This window comes from Spea bombifrons, chromosome 3, assembly GCF_027358695.1.
Source record: "Spea bombifrons isolate aSpeBom1 chromosome 3, aSpeBom1.2.pri, whole genome shotgun sequence".
Lineage (NCBI taxonomy): Eukaryota > Metazoa > Chordata > Amphibia > Anura > Pelobatidae > Spea > Spea bombifrons.
Genome location: NC_071089.1, coordinates 26,894,674 through 26,911,220, shown reverse-complemented (window position 1 = coordinate 26,911,220; position 16,547 = coordinate 26,894,674). Strand labels below are relative to the sequence as shown.

Below are 16,547 nucleotides of genomic sequence, written 5' to 3'. Positions count from 1 at the left end.
TTTCTGAAGTAATACTGCAGTTTTTTGGACATGATAAACTGCAATACTGCGCTTTTACTGCAGTATTACTGCACATTTACTGCACTTTTTTATATTGCAAACCTACAGTTGTGCTTCAATGTACTGCAGCTTTATTGCATTTGTACTTCCTTACAAAAATAACTGCAGTAAAACTGCGGTACAGTGAAGTACAAATGCAGTAAAACTGCGGTAAATGTGCAGTAATACTGCAGTAAAAGTGCAGTATTGCAGTTTTTCATGTCCAAAAAACTGCAGTATTACTTCAGAAAAAAACTGCAGTAATTTTTCGTAAGGGATCTGATCTCTTCCTTATAAATGCTATTATTTTGAATATCACAGATGAGGTACCGAGGGATCAAACAGGAACATGGTCAATGTCCAAGCCAGATACTGAGACAGGCTGAAACAAGGTACAACGAGGGAAGCAAAGAATGCCAAAGCCAAAACCCAAAATCAAGGGTCACAATCCAGATAAAATAATCTCAGAATCGAGAGTGTTAGGACAACCATGCTCCAGCAAGGGTAGCTGGAGGCACCTCAGTATTTAAAGGCCCCTGATTAATATATGAGCCCCAGGTATCAAATAAGGACCCAGCCTAGCATGATGGGGGATTTAGGGAGACTGAGACCCTAGCAAACACAGAGTCCTATGTTAAAGAAATTCATCCCTCAATTTAATTTTTACATATCACTGGCTCCATCTCAATATTTTGCTTAGAGCCCCCAAAAACCTAGAGCCACACAAATATGGCACCAGGTACGGGCAGGTTGGCCTTGGTACTGCACTACGGGAGTGTGCAAAGCCCTCCGCCGCAAAGTAACCATTGTGTAAATGTGTTTTACTTTAAAAAAGAATTTCCAGGAATAGCCCCGGTGTTTACGTCATCTTAAAGAATTACCTACAAACCCAAATTTCCCAAATTTGGAAATAAACCATAAACCCATGTAAATTAAACCAGTTAAATCATTTTTTTCAGTTATATTTGCAACATAAAAATCTGAATTTGTATCATGAAACAGGATTAATATAAAACAAAACAAGTAACAAATACAATTTACAAGTCAAGCTGTGAATAATCACTTTGCTGATATTCCAGTATATACGGTACTTCAGAAACTTTAAAAAGTAAAATGCATATTTTACAGATATTTAGCAGAATTATAATAATAATATTTGTGTTAAAATATTACATACCTTGACAAGTTAAACTGTTAGAATATCAAATTGCTGTTTCTTTTTCTAAATTCTAATCCGGGATACTTTGATAGCCCAGATACATTGAATTATTAATGATTTTAGTTTATTTCTAAACATTGTCTACTAAGTACATTTTCTTTTATGATGATTCATATTTGGTGGATTGCTTTAGAATCAGGGTCATTTTATATTTGAGCAAATGCTGAATATATTAAACTTCCAACTTTGGGATATTTATATGTTAAGTATAGATCTGATAATATTGTAATTAACAATTTGTAGACATTAAACTTGCATTTTAGGTAAAGTTTCCCAAAACAACATGAATTAGAACCTTTGTTAGAAATATATCGAATTTTAATAGTGAATTTGTTTCATCACGACGCCACTTCAGAGTGGATGTTGGCGAGTGTTAACTGTGGTTGCGTGGCTGGATACGATCTGCGAGAATTTAGCATGAGTTTCCCAAATACTCCAATGATCAAGAATACCACAGCCAGGACGCTGGTGATGATTAACGTCTCCACCGATACAAATTTCATTTTACCTAGAAAGAAAAAAGAAGGGGCAATTAGCAGGGCCAGTTAGGGGTTTAAATCAGACCTAGATCTTTAAGGCAAGCAGCCGATACTTTACATACATGTGGCCGCCTGCTGGATATACAATATACATTCATTTACAGAGTCTTCAGCGTTGTAGAATAATGATGGTACTATATGAGCCAATAAATAAGAATACTTCAAATAGATTTGTTATAAACTACCAAAACAAGAATTAGCTATTGGAATTCAATTTGAAAGGATTCTTTGTGGGTTCATGATCCTCTAAATAGATTAGCAGGGTTCAGTGGAACATAGTAGGAGCAAACATCTATTCACCAGTCTGTCGAAAGAAAACACTGATATTTAATGGTGGGATTTAGTATATAATTATAGAACACAGCTTATTTTAAACACAAAAGAAAAATCCAAGACTATCTAGTCACCAGATAGGAGACAAATTAGGCTACTAAGTGCTCTTTGTGATGATTACACAAAAATGGAGTAGACAAACACAGTTTATCCAGTGAGTAAGTGTGTACGTATGTATGTTAGAGACTGCATGTGACTGTTTATGCGTTTGTACGCGTTAGCATGAGTGTGAAAGCGTAAGTGTGTGTGTTAGCGTTAATGTGTATCTGTAAGTGTGCAGGGGCGTAACTAGAAACCTCAGGGCCCCGGTGCGAGAATCTGTTAAGGGGCCCCCCCAACCCATCTATCCCTTTCTCACTATCTCCCCTCTCCCTCCCTTACCCCACTTCTCACGATCTACCCTCTCCCTCCCTACCCCCCCTTCTCACGATCTACCCTCTCCCTCCATACCCCCCTTCTCACGATCTACCCTCTCCCTCCATACCCCCTTCTCACGATCTACCCTCTCCCTCCCTACCCCCCTTCTCACGATCTACCCACTCCCTCCCTACCCCCCTTCTCACGATCTACCCACTCCCCCCCTTCTCACGATCTACCCACTCCCCCCCTTCTCACGATCTACCCACTCCCTCCCTACCCCTTCTCACGATCTACCCACTCCCTCCCTACCCCCCTTTGTAGGTCACTTACCGTCAACTCCTGTGTCGGGAACGTGAGGCGTTTGTCTCGGGTGCCGGCGCTTCACTGCTGAGCGTCATATGCCGGCGGTCAGCGTGAAGGGCCCGCACCCGAGACAAACGCCTCACGCTCCCAACACTGCACTCTGGGCAGCGCTGAGGCAGGCGGCGGCGGCGGCAGCGGCGGGGAGCAGAGGAGTCCTGGATTTCTGTCAGTCAGGGGGGCCCAAGAGGTGCCGAGCGGTCGTTTTCAGCAACCGCTCGGGCAACCGCTCGGCGCTCAGCAACCGCTCGGGCGCTTCACGCTGACCGCCGGCATATGACGCTCAGCAGTGAAGCGCCGGCACCCGAGACATGCAAGGGCATGTGTGTTAGCATGAGAGAGTGTGTGTTAGCATGAATATGTATGTGTGTTTGCATGTTAGCATGAATGTGTATGTGTGAGTGTGTGCTAGATGAAGTGTGTATTAGAATGAGTGTGTAAGTGTGTGTTTGTGTGAGAGTATGTATAGGTATGTTAGTGTGTAAGTCACTGTTAGTATGAGAGTGTGTGTAAGTATGTGTGTCAGCACTAGTTAGTTACCGGGGTGGAGAAGGGAAACGGCTGATGGGGCCCCTTGGCTTTAGCTGGTTCCTGGGCCAGAAGGTGCCAGCCCTTCCCTGAGTCCCACCTTTAGTTATTGAACTTGCACTCCAATAATTCCAAAGACATGTAATACGGTACTTTTTAAGGCCTCAATTAAATTAGATATTTTGAGAATAAAACATACCTGTTTCAGGACCTCCGTCGTCTGATATCTTTAGTTCGATTGGGCCATAGGTCACTGTATGAGCAGCAGGTAAATCTCTCCTGTTTCTGTTTATTCTCCTGTGAGTAGTACAATTCTGGTTGGAAAAAAATGACAACAAGAAGTCAGTCAACCTTTCTAGCAAAGTAATGGGAATTGGTTTTGGATAGTGACAGGGCTGAGCGTAGGGTCACTAGTGTCTGGGCGTAGGTTTTTTGGTACCCCCAATAGGTCGGTTTGGCTTTATGACCTACCCATTATTAACAATAAGCCACCCATTTCCATCCCACCACCTCATTGATGCGTGACTACCAGATTACTGGATTTACTCACCACAAATATAATTTTAAAAACACCTCTATTTTATTCTCAATACATATTATTAGGGACCTGCAAATCTGAAATTTGGATCATATAGAACCTAGAGCCAAACCAGGAGGAAAAAAAATCTAATCAAATCAAAAGTTTAAATTATTTGAGTTTCACTCATTTTCAATTTCTTTCACTTTAGTTCCATTTTCTTTAGAATAGAGACTGGTAACTAGCCTTATTGCCAAAATTAAAAAAAAGACTCCAACAATTATCAATAGGTCTTGGACACATGACAAGATATGGATTGAGATGGCATTAAAATGTCTCTGGGGCAGCGGACCACAGAGAATTTCACTGCGTATCCTTCTTAATACACAAAATGCAAAATATCAACATGATAACTTTCTCAGGGTCAGGTATGTCTCATGGGGGACCTAGACAGCTTCCTAGAGTATCGAGCTGGTAGGGTAACTGCTATAGTGAATAGGGGTACCAGACATTTTGAGTAGGGTATTGTAGTACAATAGTGTATACAGTTCTGGAGACCCCATCCAGCCTTCCAGGAGAAGTGGTAGATCTTAATACAGTAAGGGAATTTAAACATGGGATAGACATAAAGCTATCAGGAATCTAAATTCAATAGAGTGTGGCAACTCCACTAAAGTAGTCGTTGCCTCCTGGGTACGGTGCCTTAAGCCGTCATTCAAATAAAAAAAAAGATAAAAACAACAACAAAAAATCCCAAACATGCACATAACCATATTACCTATGCCAGATAAAGGCAGTGAGGGGTGTCACACATGGTAGTAAATCTTTCATCTTCATATTTCTAAATTCAAGTTAAAAGTCCCAACAAAGTGAAGTTAAAAGTTGAAAATGAATTTCCACAAACAGAAAAACAAAAAAACACCAATAGAGCATGACTATGGTCACCAACATGGACGAAACACGTCAGTGACCACGGCTCTATAGAGGATTTTTTCTGTTGTTGTTCTTGTCCTGTGTCGTAGAGGAACTCATTTTCAACTTTTAACTTCACTTTGTTGGAACTTTGTTGTTTTTTTACTTTTATCCTGAATCTAAGACTACATCACGAAAAATAGGCAGGTTTGGGACTAGCTGCTGCTTTACACTTCAAATACTAATACTTACTGGCTTACAGATGTTTTCGGTGTTATGGCAAATCTGGACTGTGCAGTGCAGGAAGACATTGTTGTAAGCGAGTCCCACAAACTTGAACATCTGGATCCTAAACATTGCTTCTGCACTAACTCCATTCATTATAATAGACAGGGTTTCATCCAAGAATACATGGGAGCAGCTAGTATATAGAAAAGAATGATTTATTGTTACATAATTGTTGGTAAAATAATATACAATAACCATGTTTGAAAGCAGGGTACCCTGTGGAAATCTATCACATGGCAGCCCTTATCCAAATAAAATTACTTTAGTTAACATCCATTATATGTGTTTAACCAAATGCACATTTTTTATACAGAGGAGATAAGAGAGAAGGGCGATGAAACATCTAAATACATAACGTAATTTAGTATAGGAGGAAAGTTTATTTCAAAGGATGGGAAATATTAGAACAAGGTTATAATCTAAAACAAGAGGGTCAGAGGCTTTTGTGTAATGTAAATAAGCTTTACTTTACTGACTACACAGTAGATCCGTGGAACAGCCTCCCATTAGAAGTGGTAGAGGTTAATACAGTAAGGGGAATCGAACATGCAAGGAATGGGTATATGGCAGATCATTCAACAGATTAAGGTCTTAACAGCAGGAAAACCAGGCAGTCTTTATGTGCCGAATGGTTCTTATCTGCTGTCAAATTCTATGTTCTATGTAATATTATTCTAGATTACTAGCTTATCGATAAAACTACTAAACAAAATGATTAGTCACAAAAGCATTACAAGATGTATAGGGCAGTAGCGTACCTAGCGGGGGGCGGGGGGGGCGGTCCGCACCGGGTGCCGCTCATCAGGGGGGTGCCAACTTGCCGGCACCCGGCACCCCTCCAGAGACGGACAGTAATGTCCGCCGCTGGAGGAGCAGGCTCGCAAGAGAGCGGTATCGGAGGTCTTTAACAGACCTCCGGCTCCTTTGAGTGATTTTAAGCCGGTTCCCCTGAACCGGCTTAAAAATCACTCAAGGGAGCCGGATGTCTGTTAAAGACCTCCGATACTGCTCCCTTGCGATCCGCGCGGCAACTGCTGCTGTGCAGAGGGCACTGTGGGCGCGGCTTCAGTGCCGCCGGGATCTGACAACAAACCCCGGCGGCACTGAAGCCGCGCCCACAGTGCCCTCTGACCCGGAAGAAGACAGAAGAAGAGGAGCGAAGAGGAAGACTGCTGTACGAAGAAAATAGGTAGAAAAGAAGGTAGGAAATCATTCATTAAGACTGAGTGACAGTGAGAGTGGATTGGTATGTGTGGAATCTGTGGATTAGTATGTGTGGAATCTCTGGATTGGTATGTGTGGTATGTGTGGAATCTGTGGATTGGTATGTGTGGAATCTGTGGATTGGTATATGTGTGGATTGGTATATGTGTGGATTGGTATATGTGTGGATTAGTATGTGTGTGGATTAGTATGTGTGGAACCTGTGGATTGGTATGTGTGGAATCTGTGGATTGGTATGTGTGGTATGTGTGGAATCTGTGGATTGGTATGTGTGGAATCTGTGGATTGGTATACGTGTGGATTGGTATGTGTGGAATCTGTGGATTGGTAAGTGTGGATTGGTAAGTGTGTGAGAGTGATGGGTGTTATGCTGTACCATTTCCAATGTCTTTTTCATTATAATTATGCTCTAAAGTACATCATAACTCCCATCACTCTATACTGTTCCGTACAGTGGCAATGCAGGGAGACAGAGGCCTTGCACCCCCACCGCAGGGTGCTGGTCAGGTTCTATGTGGGCAATGTGGACGCTGGCTTTGGGGTGTGCAATCTGTGATCTATGCCTGTAATTTAGGGTGTTTTATCTATAACTTTAATGCTGAGTTTTTGTGTGAATTCCAATTGATCAATACCTGCAAAGCTGGGTTTGTGTGTTAATGTGTTGGTCTGTATCTGCTATGCTATGTTTCTATACATTATTTATGTTTACCAGCAAATACAGGATTTGTATGTCTTATTCAGTTGATCAATACCTGGGGTGCTGTTTCCATGTGTTGTTTATTTGATCTATACCTTCAGTGCTGAGTGATTTCCAGTTGATCTATACCTGCAATGCTGGGTTTGTGTGTTCTGTTGATTTATACCTGCAATGCTATGTTTCCATACATTATTTATGTATACCTGTAAATACAGGATATTTATGTCTTATTCAGTTACACGTGCTGTTTCCATGTGTTGTTTATTTGATCTACACCTGAACTACAGGGAGTAATTAAAAGAGAGTTGTGGTTTAGTGACGTAGGGGACAAATGGACTTTGGGGATGATTACGGGGAGAGGACCTCCCAATGTCACGGTGCAGTCAGAAGAAGGGAAGGCTGTACTGACTCTCACAGTCTTCCCCTGATCTGCAGTTGAGGGCAGTACAGCATAATCCCTATCACTATACATCGATCTAGACATTTACAATAATGCAGCATAACCCCCACCACTATATACTACGCCAGACACTGAAGTGGTAGGCCTACACCACATCAATGGCTTTGTATATAGTGATATGGGTTATGCTGCATTATTGTAAATGTCAGGCTCAATGTATAGTGAAAAAAGGACACTAGGGGGCGCTCGTGTATACCGGTTTAGGAAAATCGAAAAAATGAAACAGAAAAAAACAAATGATTGCGTAGTATTGTATACAAAAAGTGGTGCTGTACGACTAAGTAATGCACTCACACTTTATGTAAACTTTCAGGCTTCAAAAAGAAATCAATGTATAGTGATATGGATTACGCTGCCCCACCGTCAATGTGTGCTCAGTATAAAGTGATAGGTGTTATCCTGTATCACCGGCAATGTGGGCCTCAGTATATAATAACAGTTATGTTGTACCACCGTCAGCGCGTGCCTCAGTATATAATGGAAACAGTTATGTTGTACTACTGTCAGCGCGTGTCTCAGTATATAATGATAGCAGTTGTGCTGCACAACTGTCAATGTCTGCCTCAGTGTATGGTGATAGTTATGTTGTACTACTATAAGTGTCTAGCTCAGTATATAAAGATAGCGGTTATGCTGTACCACCATCAATATCTGGCTCAGTTATAGTGATAGGTGTTATGCTGTTCCACTGTAGTATCTGGCTCAGTGTATAGTGATAGGAGTTATGCTGTTTCACTGTAATGTTTGCCTCAATATATAATGAAATTACTTAAGCTGCACCACCGTCAATGTCTGTCTCAGTATAGAGTGATAGGCATTATGCTGTACCACCGTCACTGCCTGGCTCAGTATATAGTGATAGGTGTCATGCTATACCACAGTCAGTGTCTGGTTCATATGGTATATATAATCATTAGTCGACACTATATATGCAAATGCTTAAATGAAAAGAGAACAATGTTATGGTGACTCCTGATTATAATATCAGAATTTTTTTTAGTTTATAGTGTCTTTAGCTGCTTAGCCAGTACTTAATTTGTAATGTTTGTCACTCATTTGTTAGGTCTTCTTAGAAACTTGTTGTGTTTGTTGTTTTTTTGGGGGGGGGGTTATTAAAGAAAGCACTATTATATGTTCAGTAAATGTTATTTAAACCTATTTATTTTACTTATAAGTTATTAATTTATTTTTTCAGATTTCTTGTTGTTTACAGTTGACATACAGTTTACAAATTGGTGCAATAAATATTCTTGCCAACATAATTTTGTAGATGTCTTTACATTTGGGGGGGGGTGCCACTTACAGGATCCGCCCCGGGTGGCAAATACTCTAGGTACGCCCCTGGTATAGGGGACTCTTTACATGCCAGCTTTGCATAGTCCCAACACCCTCCCAAGCATACTAATTATCAGCATTTTTGCCCATAAGACATGTTTTTGTGTTGTTTGATCTTGTTGCAATAAAAATGATTATCTCTTTTTATAAACCCAAACAAAGCATATATTTTGTTAAGCATCACATCATTATTAGTACTGCTTTTACCTGTCTTGTATAAAGGTATATTGCACAGGATGAGAAGGGTCATTTGTAGGAGTAGCCCAGCATTTCTCCAAACGTATTATCAAATGACCTGGAATCTGTCAAGAACGAAGATTATTAGTTTAACATAGTGTCATTAATTCTATCGAGCAATTGGTAGCATAATCTTAAAATGAAATAGAACCAGATATTGAGGTTTAATGCATTTATTCTTGATAGGATACTTTTTTTTCTGTTATTATATCTTTTTTGTTTTACTTTGATACATGATAAAATAAAATACTGATTCTGGTATACAGCCAGTAGGGGGCAGCAACAGACTGTAGAATATATATATATATATATATATATATATATATATATATAAATATACACCGTATAGAATATAGAATATACGTTACTATTACCAGTGACTGGTAGTTTAAGATTTCATTCAGAGGTTTATTCTTCTTAATAGATATCATGGGGACACATTTGAGGTGGTTTTATATGCTAAACCCTTAGGTAGGAAGGAAGCAGCTGATGGCAGTAAAGGTTAACACTTAGAGATAACTTAGGCATAAAGAACACCCCGAGGATACCAGCCAAGACCTACTTTCAGTTAAGACAGTTGTGAAATGATTCATGCACAGAGCACAATTGACAAACAACTTTAAATTCATAGATTTATAGAAAACCAGAAAGTAGATATAAAGAAAAGTTCTAAATATGCACAATACAGGGTTTAATTGATATACATTTAAAGGCATCTAAGTAAAATGCATTACCATGTGAACTCTGACAAATATGTTATCTTCAAGTTTAAGTGATGGTACCGTGGTCCACATATCTTGAAAACCCTTGTCTTTGTATAACATCATGGACACAGAGAAGTTCCCGTCTTCTGTACTCAGTGTTATTGTACTGTAAAAAATCCAATTCACATAACATTTACATTTTTATATAGTGCTAGCAGATTCAGTAGCGTTGTTACAATCAGTGGAATAAATTAAAGTCACACATGATAAAAAACTGATACAAAAGGAGAAGAGGGCCCTGCTCTTGAGAGCTTAAAATCTAGTCGTGGTTGAGGGGGAAGTGAGACAATAGGAGAGGACTGCTTTGATGGGGATTAGTTGATCGGGTCCGGATGATCTGTTGAAGTTGTTCAGATGGCTTGATTGTGATGATGGTTGAGGGTGTTAGGAAGAAAGATTATAAGTTAATCGTTCCTGCAGTTTGGATGCAAATGGGAGAAGGGCAACTGGACGCTAGTTTGATGGGAATGAGAGATGAAGGTTTCTTTAGGATGGGAGAATGAGAATGAGTTAGGGTTGGGGTCAGTGTTCCCTCTAAGCTGTGCGCTTGTGCGCGCGCACATAGCTTTTTTAGAGAGCGCACATGTCCAAAAATTCTGCGCACAACAGTTTTCCCCCCAAAAAAGAACAATTTTTACATTTTTTTGAAACTTTATGCGGCGTGGATATTGTGCGCACAAACTTTTTGCTCTGTGAAACTTTTTGCACAAGAGAAATTTTCTGCGCACGCCAACTAAGAAAAATTAGATGGAACATTGGTTGGGGTAAGGACACTTGAAACGGATGGAAGGAGATGTGAACGTGGGGTCAATGGGACAGGTGGTGAGGTGGAAGGACGAGAGAAACTTGAAGTAGGTGGCAAGCTCTTGGACGGAGTAGCTGGAGGGAGAGGGAGATGCTGTAGGATAGAGAAGGGTGTTAACGGTGGAAAGACACGTGAGGATGGCAATATTCCACTTGTGTCAAGACTGCCCAAATGGCCTATAAATATACTGTATATGTTTAGTTATATTACATAGAAAAATATATACATACTAGGTATTTACCTACCGGATATCAACACTGATTCTGCTTTCCCCATTTGGTTGCCGCACCATGTAATTAATTGGATACCGACAGGCGAAAGTGATGTTGATATATGACCTGGTGACCACATCTGACGAATTGCTGTGTATGGTGTTGAAGAACACAATGTGCGAATCATCTGAGGCCTGAAAAACAACCCCAATATTTTTGGAGTCATTGGATTTTTGATGATAAATGGTGAGCACCTTCCTGTCCTTTGCGCAAGGACTCATAAGTCTCTATTTAAATGAATGCCATATAACGTTTACCTTTTTTTATATAGATATTGAACACAGATTTTGTTGTATTGAATATATTTCTTACAAAATCTCTGAAAATACACTACAAAATGTACTGTGATGCAGAAGCATCTTTGGTACAAACCATTTTTAAGATCAGAGACACCACGTAAGTACAGCAGCCAAGTACAGGGCAATTCATATATAGTACATACCCAAATCAAACGGTAAAATCAGGTTCGCAATGGCGTTTCAAGACAAAATGCATGGAATATGGCCTGGGGAAATGGAATGGTGGCGTGGCAGATGTAGATGTGGGTAAGTGAGGATGTTGAAAAGGTGAGTGGGCCAGGAGGGAGTAATGATGCCTTCCCTTGGGATGTTTGTGTAAACCTTTAAAAATTGGAGACATGTTTTCGTTTATGGATTTTTTTCTAAAATAATTGTAGTGGGCCCCAAAAAACAGAAATTGACTCCCTTTCCAATTGAAGAAAACTATTTCAAAAGCTAAATTAATATAATCAGAAATTGTCCTATCATGGTGGCCATTTATCCAAAAGAACATCTGTATGATGGCCAAGCTGATGTCATTTTCTGATGTTGGTTATACCTAGACTGCATGTCTCTTAGAATCTTTGCATTCATCTTGAATTCTTAAGTTGAATTTAAAGATCCATAGGCTCTGGTTTTCATATCTATTTTGAAAGCATTGTATGATTAGTTATTTATGATCCAAACATGCTAGCATATTTGGAAAAAATGTGTTATACCTTACCGTTATAGTTCCACATTCTGTGAAATTAGTCTGAATACTGAAAACATAGGAGTCTTCTATTTCTCTGCCGCGACATTCTGGATCATTAAGGTGCAAATCAGTGATCTGGAAAAATAATTAATATTATGATGCACTCTGATCCACCAAGAAACTTGATGAAAACTGTACTATGTTTATTCTAAAACATAGAAATGGAATTTGAAGATCCTTCTCGGGTGTTATAGGGTTTCTCTGATACAAGAAAAGGTAGATTCTCACATTTGAGTGCCAAGAACTGCCAGGTAATGAAAGTTCTCTCATAAAATAAACTATGAATTCCTGATCTCTATAGGGGAATACACGGTAAAAGGCTAGAAAATGGTTTATATGATAGATTTCTCAAAGCCCTTAAGAGAATTATTGGGTTCCCATGACCCTTCAAGGAGGGTCTATTCCACCAGATCTGGTTACAAACTCATGTTCACAATTTGTTCTAACCTCTTCAAGAACATGGCATGGGTGTCACGTGTTATTACGCTCAGAGCAGGTTTCTTCTAGGTAATTGGTAGACCCTAAAACCCATCCGGGCCCTTCAAGAAGATAACGCTATCGTCCAGAAGCAATAAGTGATTATAAAAGTGCAGACTATATGGGGAAGTGCCTAGGTACTTTAATATCTACTTACATCCTATTGTATGTAAAAAACAGTTTATTTTAAGTAGTCAAAGCTACTGTTATAAAAATGCATTACAATTTATTTAATTAAATGCTCAACATTCTGTCACACAAATATATAATATGTACCATTAGCAAATGACATGTGATATAATAAATATCACATGTCATTGCTAAAAGTTTAAGTGATGCACTTACTAATATTGGAGGGATCTTTGTCAGGAAAAATACACTAGGGATTTCCACTTCTATTAAGTCCTTGGTGCAGATGACTGTCTCGTTGATTTCTGCAAGATTATGAATGCATTTTATAAATTCACCTTTCACTTGATTTTCAATATATGTCAAGGAACATTTCATATCATAAAATGTGTTTACTTTCATGGACATGACTGCAACTTTGTGCCCAATGTGTCAGCTCGGCCAAATTACCCAGCAATCTCATATCCCAAAACACATTTGTCACATTACTAAAGCTCTTTCTTAATTTGGGGTCCATATTATCTTTGGGGATGACTACTATGTTGGTTTAAAGCATCTCTGCAGGTGCTGGGGAGCCCTACAGAAAAGAGTTGAGAAGCCTTTGTAAATATGGTTTAAGTAGCTGTGACGTCATCGAGGCCCGGTCGTTTGGATTTTTTCGGTTGTGTTAGAACAATATCTATTTTCTCCTCTGTTATGCGTTGGCTTAGGGATTCTTGGTTAGCTAAGGTAAGTTGCAGGACCTTACAGGATTTCGGAAACGCTTCAGTCATTGTTTTCCAAGTGTAGTGTAACGTTCTGAGAATTGATGGAGTATAGTTAAAGCACATTTTAAGTGATTTCAGCATTTGTTTTTTGTGATGTTTCTCAGTTTTGTAGCCAAAGCGCTGGCAACGGTTGCTACTGCGACAAGGCCTGTCTCTCTAGGGGGCCCGGGCTACTCCTGCAACCACTTGTTCCTGTCTCCTCCTGCCACTTCAAAATTGTTCACAAAACAATTTTGAACCGGCACGGAGAGAGAGGAACCCAGCGGGGTCACCTTATGTAGCACGTGGCCCAGCGGTGAAACAGAGTGTGCAAGCAGCCAGAACCGTGCAAGCAGCTGGACAGAAAGCTGCAGGGGAGGCGAGGGAGTTCCAGTGGGAAGGGGAATATATGTTTGTATGTATGTGAGCATGAATGTCTATGTATAAGTGTATGTGATCACGGATGTCTATGTATAAGTGTGTGTGAGCATGGGCGTCTATGTATGAGTTTATGTGAGTATGGAGGTCTATATGTAAGTGTGTGTGAGCACATATGGGAAGGTGGCGTGTGTGTGATGTGTGTTAGCATGAGTAGTGTGTGAGGGAGTTTGTGTGTTAGAATGAGTATCTACGTGTGTGTTAGTGAATATGAGTAAGTGTATGTGTTAGCATGTGTAAATTTGTGTACGTATATTTACGTATGTGTGCCAGAGTGTATGTTGGGGCAATGATGGCACAGACAAGCTGTTTGGGGGCATTGGCAAGCAGGAGCAAAGATGAAACAGACAGGCTGTTTGATAAGCTGCTTTGGGGCAAATGTAGCACTCACAAGCTGTTTTGGGGCAAAGGAGGTACTCACAATCTATTTTAGGGCAATATGTTGTATGGTGAAGTTGGGGGCCTGGGACAATTTTAGCCCTGGGGCCCTGTGGTTTCCAGCTATGCCCCTGGCTTGTTTGCTTTCTCAAATACCTTTTGTTTGCTGGTTGCTTTTAAGGTGTGAATTGATTTGGATCTAATTGTTCTGAAGTCCAGTTAAAAGCCAAACTACGAAAAATTGCTGCGTATATATTCAGAGACCTTAATTTTGATTATTACTGCTTGCCAGGATCTCTATAGGCAGAGGAAACCGTAGAAAAGCAAATACTAGACACAATTCTCAGAAAATAAAGACTGGTGCTTGTAGGGAACACCATAAAAGGGAAAATGTATAAGTTAATAACATTTTAGAAAACTAGGGACAATTACAACCGACTAGACATCGACAAGTTAGATTTGCTTTTTGACAGACGTTTCCAGTTGTGGTGTGTCCCATAAACATATATACAGAAACTCCAAAGCAGCAACTCCAAACTCCACCATTCGTGTTTCACCATGTAGAAATAAGGTAACATAAATGGCAAGCAAGGGGAAGTGGGAGGTTGGAAGTAGCATTGGGAGATTCTTCGAGCAAGCTTTCATGTTTCATGCACAGAGATGATAATCTAGCTAGAGGGCCCTTATGACAGAATGCTCCCTGCAGTTTAGCCATTCATTTCTCTGGAGGATCTATTGCTAGTTGGCAGGTGGTGGTCCTCCACCTGCTGGTAAAGCAGTGCTTTCCAGAAGCACAGACATTAGATTGCAAAAAAGCAGGTTAGAGAACATTGAATCATTTATTACATGCACAGCCCAAACTTCTGGGACTAGTCAGATGAAGGGTATGATCTGATGCTGAGGACAAACTAGAGCTCTTTATTCTGAATAGGGATTCAAATGGTTAAAATAACCATAGACATACCTCAACTTTATTTGTACAGAACTGTATTTGGCGATATGTGCACTGTAATACACATGTATTTCCATATAGTGCCTAAATTAGCTTTTACTTATTTTTGATGCCCAGTATAGTTGTGAGCCTGTGGCATAACAAGAACCTGTCAATATCCTGTCCTTAAGTTATCCCTTACTCCTCATCTCCTTTTTAAAGGATGCCTGCATCTATGAACAACTTAACATTAGGACACATATACAATAACATGGAGAAATAATCATGAAAATCACACGAAAAGAAAGTTAAGAGACCTCTCCTAATGGTAAACATAAAAATTCAGACCGTCTTTAAAGTAGACATGAAAGTATACCAAAAATACTACAATATCATTTCTAAAAAATATGATCACATTTATCTGAAGATACTTCTATAGCACCTGACGTTCTTTCAAATGAAGGTTGGACGATTCTTAAGAATCTGGTCACATAAGTCCTAATGGACTTTTAGAACTTCAGAAAGTATCATCTGTGCTCACATGATAAAATCCTTTCGTAATGGCAAATTGCCAAATTACTGTGGCAATTAGCAAATTACCAATTACTGTGGCAGGTATACTTAATTATGCAGCTGATATTGAACTGATATTTCCATAATCCTAATGGACTTTTAAGTTTAACAACACTTAGATGATCACTGTTTCCATGAGCTGCTAAAAAAATCAAATCATTTTGGTTTTCACCATAAAAGTAGATTATATTCCTGGTGATATATGAAAAAGACTAAAACATGTTCAAGGAAATGAGTATTTGAAATACATTCCAAAAGAAACAATTGAAATAATATAGATTCAATGTAGGATTTTAAGATAACTCGTCTTATCGCTAACTACAAGACTAGAACATGTGGTCCTAGAAAATGTCTTCTAATCTTTAAGCCATGGACCCAAAGGTTTAGAAATGGGCTAAGGCTCTCCTCCTCACTCATCACCTCTTCCTTTTCCCATCTACAAGATTTCACTCGGGCTGCACCGAACCTTCAGCATTCACCCTCCCAACATTCAAGAAATATCTCAAAACTCATTTCTTCAGAGAAGCCGCACCACCTTAGCTGCTAGACCTTCCTTGTCATTGATACAACCAGCACACTACCTCTCACCCTTTCTCTGTGCCTTATGTTTGTCCTCACCCCATTCCCTCAAGATTGTAAGCTTGCGAGCAGGGCTCTCACCACCTAATGTATCGATTTGTCTTAGTCTGTCAGTTCTCGTCGTGTCGTACCCCTTGAATATATGTATTGTATTAAGCATTGCGTAAATTATTGGAGCTATATAAATAAAAGATAATAAAAATAAATAAAAGTATTTAAAAAATGGAATCCTGTTTTACTTACCTTCTCCAACATCATTATATGCTGAGGTCCAACAGACCAAAAATAAAGATATTTGGCCCACAGCAGCCAACATTTTAATACAAAGCATTGCCAGTGAATCTCAGGAGAGGTCCAGGAACCAAGGGATTTCCT

At 39.7% G+C, this 16,547-nt stretch overlaps 1 protein-coding gene across 1 annotated transcript; it reads right to left on the bottom strand.

The window, feature by feature from the left end:
• Positions 1-1,103: 1,103 nt before the first annotated feature.
• On the bottom strand, positions 1,104-16,547 carry LOC128484345 (alpha-tectorin-like). Its single transcript, XM_053460686.1, has 9 exons — positions 16,416-16,547; positions 12,744-12,832; positions 11,892-11,996; positions 10,863-11,023; positions 9,783-9,918; positions 9,019-9,113; positions 5,060-5,228; positions 3,578-3,692; positions 1,104-1,766 (listed from the first exon to the last, which is right to left on the bottom strand). Exons 1-9 carry the CDS (start codon positions 16,501-16,503, stop codon positions 1,597-1,599), a joined length of 1,128 nt encoding a protein of 375 aa, XP_053316661.1. The 5' UTR covers positions 16,504-16,547; the 3' UTR covers positions 1,104-1,596.